General features: G+C 58.5%; 1 protein-coding gene across 3 annotated transcripts; it reads left to right on the top strand.

Moving 5' to 3' along the window:
• Nucleotides 1-239: 239 nt before the first annotated feature.
• On the top strand, nt 240-12,373 carry ZBP1 (Z-DNA binding protein 1). 3 transcript variants are annotated; one of them, XM_040638507.1, is made up of 8 exons: nt 240-473; nt 3,180-3,401; nt 3,883-4,044; nt 4,406-4,579; nt 5,809-5,973; nt 7,114-7,320; nt 8,266-8,499; nt 11,379-12,373. In XM_040638507.1, the coding sequence occupies exons 1-8, from the start codon at nt 440-442 to the stop codon at nt 11,609-11,611; spliced, it is 1,431 nt and encodes a 476-aa protein (XP_040494441.1). In that variant the 5' UTR covers nt 240-439; the 3' UTR covers nt 11,612-12,373. The 3 variants fall into 3 exon arrangements, with proteins under 3 accessions (XP_040494441.1, XP_040494439.1, XP_040494440.1); XM_040638505.1 differs by lacking the exon at nt 240-473 and adding an exon at nt 920-1,587; XM_040638506.1 differs by lacking the exon at nt 240-473 and adding an exon at nt 994-1,587 and having other exon boundaries at nt 3,979-4,044.
• The last annotated feature ends 224 nt before the right edge of the window (nt 12,374-12,597 follow it).

The raw sequence follows: 12,597 nt of genomic DNA, 5'->3' as shown, positions 1-12,597 counted from the left end.
GGGCAAACGATCGCAGCGCCCCAGCCAACCCCGGGGCCCTCAGCCTATGTGTGGGGATCAGAGTGGGCAGCGGCGGCGCCTAGAAAGTCGGGGAAGCCGGGTGGTTCCAGAGTATGGTCTGGTCTTGCCAAGCTCAGCTTCCTCCTACCAACATGGAGTCAGAGGCCCTCACTCATCACTCCTGTTTTCAATTTTTTTTCTGAGGCCACACACAGGAGTTTCGTTTTCTTTTTCCCCAGAAAGCTGGTCAGGTCAGGCTGACTAGGCTTGTTTCTGGAGTGTGAACAGCAAACACCCACTCGGTTGACGCGTCCCTTCGCAGCTGCGGGAGCACCAAGTCCAGCTGCACAAAGACACCCTGAGCCTGTCCTCTCCAAGCCCCGGGGCAGACGCCGACCGCGGCCCCCACGTCTCCAGGCTCCCAGCCTCCGCAGCCAGGATGGCCCAGGCCCCTGGGGACCCTGATGAAAGAGGTACTTTCTTCCTTCTAAGGAATAGTGGGCTCGCCCAGGGGAGATTTGCACCTTTCTTTCTGGCCCTTTCCTTGGCTAGATGACAGCAATGATAGCCGACAAGGATCCCAAAGCACCGTGGCCGCAGGAGTCGAAGGGACCCCAGGGTCTGGTTGGGAAGGCCGGCTCTGCCCGGGGCACCATGCGACACCCTCCGCATGCCTTTCAGGAGCCCTCGGGGCAATCGCCACGCTGTCTGCATTTTTAAGATGAGGTCACTGAGGCCCTGCAAGGGGAACCCGGGGCCACAGGGCTGACACCTGGGTCTGCACACCTGTCCTCACACTCATTTTAAGAAACAACAGAAGTTGCTTTGAGAAGAGGCGGACATGCATGCCTGTGTTTCTCCCGGTACCGCAGATAACACCTCACTCCTGGAAGAAAACCCAAGAAAAGCGAGCCGTGTGCTGAGCAATGGCGGTGTATTCTAGAGAGCTTGCGGGCTGTGGGCTGTGGGCGGAGGGTGGTTTTGTTTTTGTTTCTTTTGATTTGTTATCATTAGCTGATTTACTCCTCACTACAATCTTTGCGGTAGCTGCTCTTATCCCCAGTTCACAGATGGGAAAAGTGAGGCATAGAGAGACCACATGGATGGCAGAGCGGAGGCTCAAACCACGGAAACCTGCTGTCAGAGAACAGAAAAGAGGACAAGTGGGGGACTGGGGAGGGTGCCAGCAGGGAGCGCCCAGGGCCCGGGCTGGTTCCCCGGGGTTCTGTGGTACTTCCCAAGGGGTACAGGCAGGTATTTGTTACTCAGTGGCTGAATTTAACTTCTCCCTCCTGGGTGTTCCTTTCCAACCAGTCACTTACACCTCATCCGTTTTACAGCCTCGCATTTACAGACGCGCCAGCCTGAAGACTCAGCCCAGGAGGCCAGCCAGCCCTATGGGCTCGGCCCTCACTCTGATCTCCGACCCCACGACCCCTCGGCTCCTTTGGGGTCAGGGGGGTGGAGGAGGAGGGAGGGGGAGAGGCTCGCCCAGGGGCAGGCTTTTCAAGAACCAAAACTCTTTTCAAGACAAGGCAAAGCCAGGCTTGCCGTTGATTGGACGGGGATCCCCGGCTGCTGCTGGAGGTAGACCTCGGTGGGTGAAGGGGTGGGGGCCCCCAGGCATTTGAATTGCACCTCACCTGCGCCCAGCAAGGATGAACATGTCCTGATCTCGGGGCGAGCCTCGGAGCCCAGCTGTAGAGCCAGCCAATGGGTTACCCCTTCCCCCACTAGGGTAAAACCCAGAAGGCAAAGGATCGGGCTACTGCCCTGCCAAGGGGCCCCAGATCTTTCCCGGAAGGACCCTGCCTTGCATTTCCCTTGGGGTTCTTGGGGGCAGACATTTCCTGGCAAGAGACCGGCTGCCACCCACAGAGCTCCCTCCAGGTTCCCAGGCACTGTGTGTGCTCTGTTCTCGGCTCCCCAAAGAGCCGCTGGCTTGGGTTTGTGGGAGCCTGTCTGAGATGAACAGGGGCCGTTCAGAGAGCTCCTCCTCGAGCCTCTGGGATTCTGCTTAGGGTTGAGTCTCTGGGATTCTGCTTAGGGTTGAGTCTCTGGGATTCTGCTTAGGGTCATTAACCTCAGGCGGGGAATAGAGACCCGGGAGGAGCTGCCCACGCCCTGCCCTGGGCCATCTGGGCAGACACCTGTCCCTGAGGTGGGCAGATCCACTCAGACACCCGCTCATGCAAAGGCTGTTTCCTGAACATCTACTGTGTGCCCAGCACTGCGCTAGACACCAAAGATGCCACGGTTGACCCGGCAATCACACCAGGGGGTCCTTGGAGACATTCTGCAGGGGATCCCCTCACCCAGACACACAGCACCCCAATCACTTGGGGCACCTAGTCCGGCTCCCCAAAAGAGATGGTGTTTGAGTGAGACCTGGAAGTTGAGTAGATGTCGGGCGGGTGGAGAAGGGGGAGAGCGTTCCTGACAGAGGCAACTGAGTGTGCAAAGGCCCTGGGGTGAGTGGGCTGGAAGAGCGCGGCAGGCTGGCACTTGGAGGGAAGCTCTGGCTGCCTAGCGGAGGGTGGGCGGGAGGGATCCCGACTGCAGTCGGTGGAATTGCTGTCGTCCGGGAGTTGGTGATGAAGAACAGGAAGGTGGAGGCACAGAGGGGAGAGGAGGTTCAAGAGCCCCAGGAACAAGGTTTCCAGGACTCTCCATCAGGGAGAAAGGTCCGTTTCTGTGTGTCTTTAGCTTTCTGGCTTGGGTGCACCACTGACTGGATGGTGAGCCCAGGAGGAGGGGCAGATGTCACGGGGAGGTGGGGACAGCGGGCCTCCCAGGCAGGCACTTTGCCTCCCCCCTACTTCCTGCTCTCCTGCCCTCAATCTATCCCACCCTGCCATCCTCTACTCCCCTCTGCTCTGAGGGTGTCTGCGGGCAGAGCGTGGCCCTCTCGCCTGCAAGCGCTCACACCAGGCAGAGATCGCTCAGAAGGCTGGGGAGCCTCCCCTGGTCACCGGGCTGTCTGGCCAAGGTCACTTCTGACCAGCGGATGTGTCCCTCCCCGGACAGTGGTGTTGTTAGTGAATGTCTGCTCGGGTCGCTGCCCCTCCCTCTGCCCTGGATCCTTCACGCGGGGCCACCTCCCCTGCCCCTGAGCTTCCCGTCCAGGCTCGATCCGGGGGAGACTCAGTTCCCTCTCTGCCCCTCTCTCCTTCTCCCAGACCTTGAGCAGAGGATCCTGCAGGTGCTGAGGGATGCTGGCTCCCCCGTGAAGTCTCTCCAGTTGGCAAAGGAATGCCAAGTGCCCAAGAAGAAACTCAACCAAGTCCTCTACCGGATGAGGAAGGAGTCCAAAGTCTCCCTGGAAGGCCAGGCGGTGTGGGGCCTGGGTCAGGGCGGGACTGGAGAAGTGGTGCCCGCAGAGCCGGCCCAGCCCAGCCAGGGTAACCTGCCCCCCGGGAGGGGGGGGGGGGTACAGCACGAGCAGTCCTGGCCGTGGACAAGCAGGGTCCGGGCCTGGGCTCGAATGTGGGCTCGCCTCTCAAGGGTGTGTGGCATCCCCTGGCCGTGCCTTGTAGATCCGCCACCCAGGGTTGCACAAGGGTGAGATGCAGAGGGCCCGGGCACACAGCAGGCGCTCAGCAAAGCGTCAGCAGTAACACTGTTGACAGCTGCAGCGGTAGTGATAGTAATAGGAGAGACTAGGCTTCGCGCTCGTCCTCCTTTGTAATTCTGCAGGGCAGAGACCAGAGACCGGCAGAGCGGGCACTCGTCAGGTGCTCCCACAGCCTGGACGTGGGTGGATGGCACTCCTCCTCTTGGCCCAGGGCCTGAGTTAGCAGCGAAGCCGGGGGGATGGAGAGCGACAGGGCAGGTTTGAAGGCAGGTCTGTTTAACTCTCCACTCTGAGTCCCGATCACCCAGGCGCCTGGGCCACTGTGGAGCAGCCCGCCTTTGTCCAGTGGAGTCCCTGTCCCCTCTGCCACCCCTCATGCCCCAGACGCCTCCTTCTTCCTCCAGCGGAGAGGCCCCAGCGAGACGCAGTTGCAATTCCGGAGGAACCCGGCCTGCAGCTCACAAAACAGCGTAAGCATCCCGCTTTCCCTTTTGGCCACTTGAGATGGTCCTCTGGCCCCGCCCACCAAGAGGTTCCCACGACATGTCCAGAGGCAGGACTCGGTCTGCACAGTGGGAGAAGCTAAATGGCTGAGAAGTCTCCCTGATCAGTGGCTGCACCTGCCTTGGGCCCGGCACTGTTCGGAGCCATGTGTGTCCACCCCACTCCCTCAATCAGCCTCTGTGCTGCACTGTTCTTACGTCCCACGCATTTCAGATGGGGAACCTGGGCACGGGGGTCTGGGGCGGCCCAAGTTTACACAGCTAGCCGGCAGTGGAGGAGATTCCAACTCCGGGGTCCTCCTTCACCACCCACCGCCCTGCCTCTCAGAGGAAGACATCTACAGGATTCTGAAAGCCCATGGGCCCTGTAAGGCCCTGACCATCTCCCAGAAGCTGGGAAGGAAGACAGCAAAAGAAGTCAACCCAGACTTGTACGCTATGAGGAGGAAGCACCTTCTGGACTTGGATGAGAAGTCAAGTACATGGGCAATTTATCAACCAGGTAGGTCCTTACCCGCTGCCCACACCTGCATGGGGGGGGGCTAGAAGAGAAACCATAACATCCAATGTCTGTGTGTGCCCCGCCCAGCACTTTGCCCGCTCCGAGTTCCTTGTCAGACCCTCACAGAAGCTTGCGGTGGTCTTGCTGATGGGTCACTAGAAGAGGGTACCAGGAGGGTGGATGTGCTGGTGGGAGTAACCAAGAAGGGCTTCCTGGAGGAGTGGCCTGAGGCTGTAGTGGCAGAAGGCAAGGGGCCAGGAGGGGAGGTGTCCCACTGCTAACTATGTCAGCCCTGGGATGCGGGGCTCAGCCTGAGTTTGCTAACAGTTTTCTGTTAGCACTTTGCCCAACTTGGAGTTTTGAAGTTGCTGGAAGAGAAGGCTGGGCTCAGACACCCACGGAGAGGGGGCCCGGGTGACTTCTCCCTCAGGGCCAGCAGGTACGGGCCCTAGCATTAGGCGTCCACGACAGTGTTCTAATTTCTCTTAAAATCAGAAGAAAAGATGAGTCTTAAACTAATAATGAGGAGTTAATCAGGACTCCGGCCTGGATTACTTTTGCCTTTATCCCAACACTGTCATCAACGGTCATTTCGAATATTTTTATGGAAGCAGGGACCCAGCAAGGCACAAGAGCTGAGGGCCCACAAAGGTGGGAGGTGGCCCTGTGTGTGGAGCTGGCAGGGCCCCAGGCAGGTGCTCACGTGGCCCTTGGGATGATGCACGAGGTCACGCGCCCCGGGGGGCGGGGAGGGGCTCAGCATTGCAGGCATGACAACATGACAGCGGCCAGGTTTTAAACACTGGAGAAAAATCCCAATTCTTAAAAATGCCATGCGAGCCAAACAGAGCTTATCCAGTGGCCAGAAACAGCCCATGGACAGTCCCCTGCAGCTGTGGCTCAAGGGAGATGGGTCCTGGAGCTTGGTGGTCAGGGGGTGCCTCCCAGGGACAGGGACAGAAGATGAGGGGGGCAGTGAGGCTCCCAGGATCCTCCTGCAGGTGGCAGAGGACACACAGGTAGGGTGACCGCCTGGGACACCCGGGGGGCTTGTTAAACACGCCGGCTCCGGGGGCCCCCTTGGAGCTCCTGACCCAGCGTCCTCAGGGTGACACCTGGGAGTCTGTGATTTAACGAGCTCCGCAGGAGATTTGGTGGCTGCTGTCTGGTATTTGGAACCCCGACCCCCAGAGAGGTGCAAAGGGCTTGAGTGGAATATGATTTTGCAGATTTGGGAGGAAGAAAACCGGCCACTACAATTATTTACCAGAAAAATCCCATCAACCTGATCCGTCAGCATGGACCAAATAACCTCATTTCCATTGACAACTCTGAAGACATCCAGATCGGGCATGGGAATGTCATCGTGAGAACGACCGCCTCTGGGGAGCATGGTGAGTCCTCGGAGAGACACCTGTTGCCTGTACATAGGGGCATCTGCTCCGTCTGGGTGGGAGCAGAGAGGGGGACATTCAAGCTCGGAGGAGAAAGAGCAGCTCGCAGATCTCCAAGGTCGTCCTTTGTGGCCTTCCTGAGAACGAGGAAGTCTTTCTTCGTGCCTGGATCAAACCTCTCCTGCTTTCCTTTCATTCCGATACCTTTTGTCTTGGTTTCAATGGGACCTGATATTTTCCCATGAGAAACAACTCAATGTTCACTTTCCCTCAGTAGAACGTTACAAGGGTCATTGTAGTATTTCGTTTGTTCTGAGACAAGCTTCCCCCCCACACACACACATTTTAACATCCTAGAAACGGGGATCCTTCTTACAGCCCCGCAAAGGAGTGCCTACTCTCCCCCAGGCACTGGGGCGAGAGGGCACAGGGCCCCCTATCAGACCAGCCGTGGGACACGAGTGACCACATGAGCCCAAACGTTGGAATCCTCCCTGTGACCTCAGAGAGCCCTTCCCCCTCCACCCCCGACTCTGGGTTTCAGTTTCCCCAGCTGTGAAATGAGGAACTCTGTTTCAGAATCTAGATCAGTGTCTCCCTGACTTTCGTCCTCTGGGCTCTGCCCTCCCCAATTTTGGCCATGCCCGTGTCTGATTATGTACTTAATGTCGTTAAACGGCTTACCTTTTTATTCTACTCAAATTTATTTTAAAGTTAACTTTTACAGCATGACCTTAAGTTTAAAACCAGGAAGTTTACCGTAAAGATAAACACTGAGAAGAGAAAAACTTCAAGGCTCTGAATGCTCCTGGTTGAGGGGTGTTAAAGGTACACCAGCCCCCCAAGGAGTCCAAGGAGACTTGCCCTGGTGGGTTCAAAGGATTGAGAGCACCAGGGAGCAGAGCTGTGCTCACTGACTGGGGTTTCGAGCACCCCAGGGACACCCCTGGGGAGCCCCACGCTAGCTGTGCCCCTGGGTCCGCTGCTCTCCCTCAATAGCCTGGAACACTCGTCTCCAATCCGATAGAGCCTACAAAGAATTCAGAGGCCTGTCTCTGTCCAGCCAGGACTCTGTGTGTGTAGGGGGAGGGGGTGGCAGAGGGTGGGGGTCTGAGGTCATGTTGCTGTGTCCCCTGCTAGGCTCCGTGGCTCCCCTCCACCCTCCTCCAGTGGCGCCAGCTGATCCCTCAACTCGGGGTTCTCCGGCTGCAGCCTGGGGACCCCAGGACATCCACTTAGAGAAGTCTGTGCTCAGACGGGTACAGATGGGACATGGCAACAAGATGGACGTCAGCGATGCCCTGGCCAAGGGCCCTGCAACCTGCAGCCCCTTGGGCAGCCCCCCAGGTAACCCATCCTGCCCCCACCCCACCCCATCCATCTCCTCGCTATGCAGAACTTGAGCCATTCTTTGCAGGGAGAGAGGCATGATGGAAAATTCCTTTCCTTCCACCTGGAGGCTGTCTCACAGAGTAGAGTAGGTGGGGCTTTCTAGCTGGCACTCGGGATCCCGTTCCCTATCAGCCACCCTTCTCGGGAAACCTGTTTCCTCATCTGTACAACAGGCACGGGCCAGCTGAAGCAGGGTCGGAGGAGATGGCATCTAAGGGTGGACAGGAGCCATCTAAGAACCTGGCGCCCTATTAAGTGCTGTCCACGGTGACCAGAGAGCCCAGGCTAAGTCCTCCCCAGCACTGGTAATCCAGAGACAGGCTGAAGGCAAACAACAGGGGGGAGGCCAGGGACGCCCGGAGCAGAATTTACAAGAAGGAGAAGCCAGTGAGTTTGAGGAGTTCCAGGGGGTCGAGCAACAGGGGTCTGTGGTGACCTGAGGGGACATTTGAGCACCAGGAGGAGGAGGAGGGGACTGTGTGCAACTCTTCTCCAAAGTTTGGATGGGAAAGGAGCTGGGTGGCAGGGGCTGGGGACCGGCTGCGGACACGTGGGGGCAGGTGGAGATGGTGTTAAGAGCTGCGGGGAAGCCAGCAGCAGAGACAGGAGCCGGGGGTGGGGCAGAGGCGCAGGGGAGCTGGTCGAATTCCAGGGGAAGGGCCCAGGAAGAGGTGGCGTCCATGCTGGCAGACCTGGGTGGCAGGGAGAGCCGGCAGCCCAGGCTGTGTGCAGAGGTGCTGAGGTGGGCAGGGTCTGGGCTGTGGACCGAGCCTGGCCTGGCTTCAGGGAGGAGAGTTGGCCAGGGAGAGCCTGAGAGCCAGGCTGGGGGTCGGGGCTCGGGGCCACCCTCCAGCGGCTCCTGCAGCCCTCCTGACATCTCTGTCTTTGGCTGACCCACAGTCTCTGCTACCACTGACGGCCCAGCAGCTTCGTTCGAAATTCGAATGCCCAAACCAGGACCTTCCTCTGAGGGGGAGGTGACCCAGAGAGTCCATATCAGTTCGTGCTTCCTTGAGGACACTGCCATCGGCAACAGCAACAGAATGACGGTCAGCTCAGAGACAGATGGTCCAGGAGAAGTTGCAAGGCCTGAGGATGGCGGGAGGGACCCGGGGCAGCCAGGCAAGGATGCAGGTGAGTGTGGGGCAAGGTGGGCCCTGTGTTCTTTGTCTCTTTCTCTCTCATCCATCCACCCATCCACCCACGCATCCATCTACTCATCCACCCGTCCATCCATCCATCCGTCCATCCGTCCATCCATCCATCCACCTATCCATCCATCCATCTGTCCATCTGTCCATCTGTCCATCCATGCATGCATGCATCCATCCATCCACCCATCAACACTCATTCTCGAATCTCCCATTTCCCGGAGTCTGGAAGGCAATACAGGGTCATAGCAAAGAGCAGCCCTGAAGTCCGTGTGTGGGGTCAAATCTTTTTAGCCAAGTGACCTAGTCCAGCATTTAGCTCTGAGCCTCTGTTTCCCCATCTGCGACAGGAAGATGATAATTGTTGTGACTCCTGGTTGTGGCGAGGACTGGGGGAGCTCTGCAGGCAAAGCCTCGGCACCGTGCCTGGCCCTGCACGTGCCCCCAGGGACCGTAAGGTAGCAGTACCATTGGCGTTATTTTAGGCCTCACGGCAGGCGCTGGGGAGCCACAGTGAGTGAGGCTGGCTCAGGGAGAGGCTAACTTGTTGCAGCAAAGAGACCGTCTAACCAGAGCGGCTGCCACCTGCTGGAGGCTCAGCACCCGTGGAAGGGCGGCCTGTCCAGGCTGCCGGGAGGCATAGACCCCGGTTTCTTCCGCTGTGGTGCTGGGCCATCCCGGGGGCTCTGTACTCATCTGTGGGCAGAGAGGCTACAGAGGGCCCGCCATCCCCCTTTGACCAAGCACACCCACGCTCCTGACCTCAGTCCAAGGGCCTGCCCTTGGCCTCAAGAGGGGCTGGGAAATGTCACCTGAGCCTGGCTGAGACTCAGGGGAGGGGTCTCCATCGCCAACAGGATGTCACTGGTGCAGTTAGTCACCCAGCCACAGCTCCTGCCTCTGGTTGTGGAGCCAGGTGACTCCTGGTGGGTGACACAGCAAGGAGCAAGGTGGCAGCGGTGGGGGGAGGGTGCCTCCAGTGGGTGGACAAGTGTGGGCAACAGGGGCGAACAGGATGGGGGATGAACAGAGTGTGAGTGTGACCCGTGCACACTGCGAGGACGGCAGAAGCCAGAGCACGGCTGCACGCCACAGCGGGGACTTTGGCATCTATCCCAAGGCTGTCAGGAGCCACAGAGAGGCTTTGAGCAGGAGAGGGTATGACGGGACTTCTGCCTTCAGGGTGAAGGGGGGACCGGGAGGTGGATGGCTGCTCCTGACTCTGGGATTTGGACGAAGGAGTCATGTGGTGCCCCCCAGGGTCGGAAAACCTAGACCAGACCTCACCAGCATCCACCAACCAGCTCCCGCGGGCCCGTGGGCATCTGTGTTGGACACCGAGAGTGTCTTCCCCTCCTGATGGCCATGTCCTTGAACTTCTAACAGCGAGAGAAATCAGTAGAGAGAGGGCACCCTCTTCCCCACTTCCCAGAAGCCTCCAAGGGGGCACACAAGGTCCGTGGGGATCGTGGGCCCCCCACCCAGTCTTAGGCAAGACCAGCCAAGACTCCTCTTTTGGGGGAAGGAAACACAGTCCTCTGCTTTTGAAAAACAGCTAATGCCCCCTCTGTTGTCCGTCCGCAAGGGCTCAGCAGTAGCACTGACAAGGCCTTTTTCACTCTGCGCCCCTACCCACCTTCCTCACTGGCCCGAGGAACATCTAACTTCTTACTCAGGTGACGGGCAGGATCCCATCCTGAGACGTGGAAGGCCTGACAGGTTTTCCTTTTGGGGGAAATGATGAATCGGGTCTGTCAGTGCTGTGGAGCACGACACCCTCTCCAGGGTCTCTGTGAGCGGAGGCTCCTGGATGGGCCGTCAGCAGGGACGCGGGGGGCGCTCAGCTGCCTGCCTGTCCGGCTGGCTGCTGTGGCACCCTGATGGGACTGGGGACATGACTTTGGGGGTCCAGTGCAATAGGGAAAAGTGGGGCTCCTGAGTCGGCTTCGTCCGAATTTCAAAACAGAACAGAGTTTGAACTGAGCCCGGGGTCCCTCTGAACGTGGGTCCAGGCCACATGCCCATGAAGCGGGCCCTCCTTGGAGCCTTCTGGAACAGGGCCCCTCCTCTAGTCCGTACCCCCCTTCCAGTCACTCAGACCCCTGAGACTCCCCAGAAATAATGCTGTAGCCACCTTAGAGCTTCCTCTGTCTTTCCCGTATCGGGAAGAAGAAGTTCATCCATTCATCCCCCAATTCCGGCCGCGCCCTTGCCCTGAGTTTGCTCCCGCACCCGGACGCACAGCCAGGAGCAAGTCAGAGACAGTCCCTCAAGGAAGAGAGGCAGCTCACAAAGCAATCCAGCCTGGGAAGAAAGCCCAGCACTTACAACAACAGCAACAATAAAACCCAGGGAGGGGTGGGCAGCGCCGTGATGGGCGAGGACCTGCCTTGGCGGGGCAACCAGAGAAGGCTCCCGGAGGCGGTGGCCTCTGAGCTGAGGCCTGACGGGGAAGCAGCCAGCCAAGCAAAGAGCCGGGGAGGCCCCGTGGGCGGAGGCGACAGCAACCCTGTTCAGAGTCCGGCAGGTGCCGGGGAGCGGGAGGGCGTGGGCTCCGCGAGCCGCGGCTGGGTCTCTCGGAGCCAGGAAGCCCAGAAGAAGCATCTGGGTCTTGTTTTAAGCGTTCTGGGGAGCCCCTGGCAGGTTTTAAGCAGGAACAAGCGTAAAAGCCTCACTGAAGACAGTCAGGGGACAGAACCACGGGGGCCTGGGGAAGACAGGAGCTAACTCCTGGTCCAGATGGGACAGGACGGGGCCTCAGAGACGGGTCCCCAGTGAGCCGGATCGCTCTGGTTATTTGAGGCAAAGACCCCATGTGTCCCTTTGGCAACATCTTCTCTTCCTGGGACACTTTCTCTGAAGGCGCAGAGCCCGGAAGCCAGTTCTCTCACGACTGTGACCAGGCCTCCCCCGACAATGGCGACGTCTTGACGTTCATCTCCCACCTAGAAGCTGTCACTCTTGAAAGCAAGGATCCCCAAAGTGCAAAAGACAGCGGCTGCGGGGACAGAACCCCAGACATGGACTCCTGGGAACAGGTGGAGTCCAGAACAACCAGCCAGGCTCTCTCAGGAAGAGCAGGCAAACACCAGTGAACCCTCGGTTCTGGGCTGTGTTTCATCAACGTTTTCTACCTTGTTGCCTCCTGACACATGGCCACTGAGAGTCGGCATTCGGGCCGGGCCTGGCCTGGGGCTGGGCAAAGGCATATCTGTCCCTACTGCCTCCCTGGCCTTCCTTCCATCATGGCTGCTCATTCTTCTCTCACTCAAGACCTGACTTCCTCAAGGCCCATTATGGCTGCCTGACCTCCTTCCCACCTGACCTCTTTCCCACCTGACCTTTCTGGAACCTTCCTACCTTCACTTTGCTTTCTCAGGATTTCTTAGCTGAACTTTTGGAGAACAAATCCCTCCCCTCTAGGCCCCAGCGGAAGTCACTGGCCAGTCCGTGGGTCAGGGGACCTCTGCTGGCCAGCCATAAGGGAGTGCTTGTTATATGCCATCATGGTGCTTGTGGGTGGGCTGAGTTCCCGTGGAAGGGTTGCGGGCACGGCGGCGTTTCCAGAACAAAGGAGTGGGGTGGGGTTGGGGGACACTTGGGAAGATAGAGAAGGATAGAGGAAGGTGGTGGTCAGCCAGGCAGGACCATTGTGGAAGAGGAGTTACATCCTCCACTTGTTTTGTCCATAACACACACAGAGCTACATGTCCACCGCCCCTCCCAATGCCACACCCGTACCTCACTCTCTTTCGTGTTTCCTCCTCTGTACCATGGATGTTCAATGCCCAGGAGCCATGTCCCTTGGTGGAGAGAAGTCATCACAGAGCCTCAGTAAAGAATGTCGTTGAACAACACTTTATCTCTTTTCAACGTGACTGGGAGGATCTCAAGATCCTTGACGTGTTGATCAGTGCCTGGACCAATACACAGATTTATGGTATGTCCCTTCAAGGGGAGTCCTAAGCCAGTCTTTGAGCCCCCGGATCCAGTCATTCCTGAAGCGGGATCTATCTTTGCCCTTGTCTGTTAGATGAGCTGATGTGTCTATCCCCTCAGTGTGGAAGTCAGCTCCAGTCGA

Source organism: Ursus maritimus, unplaced genomic scaffold (genome assembly GCF_017311325.1).
Source record: "Ursus maritimus isolate PB19 unplaced genomic scaffold, ASM1731132v1 scaffold_22, whole genome shotgun sequence".
NCBI classification, from domain to species: domain Eukaryota; kingdom Metazoa; phylum Chordata; class Mammalia; order Carnivora; family Ursidae; genus Ursus; species Ursus maritimus.
Note: the sequence above shows the minus strand (reverse complement) of the source record. Positions and strands in the feature narration are given on the sequence as shown.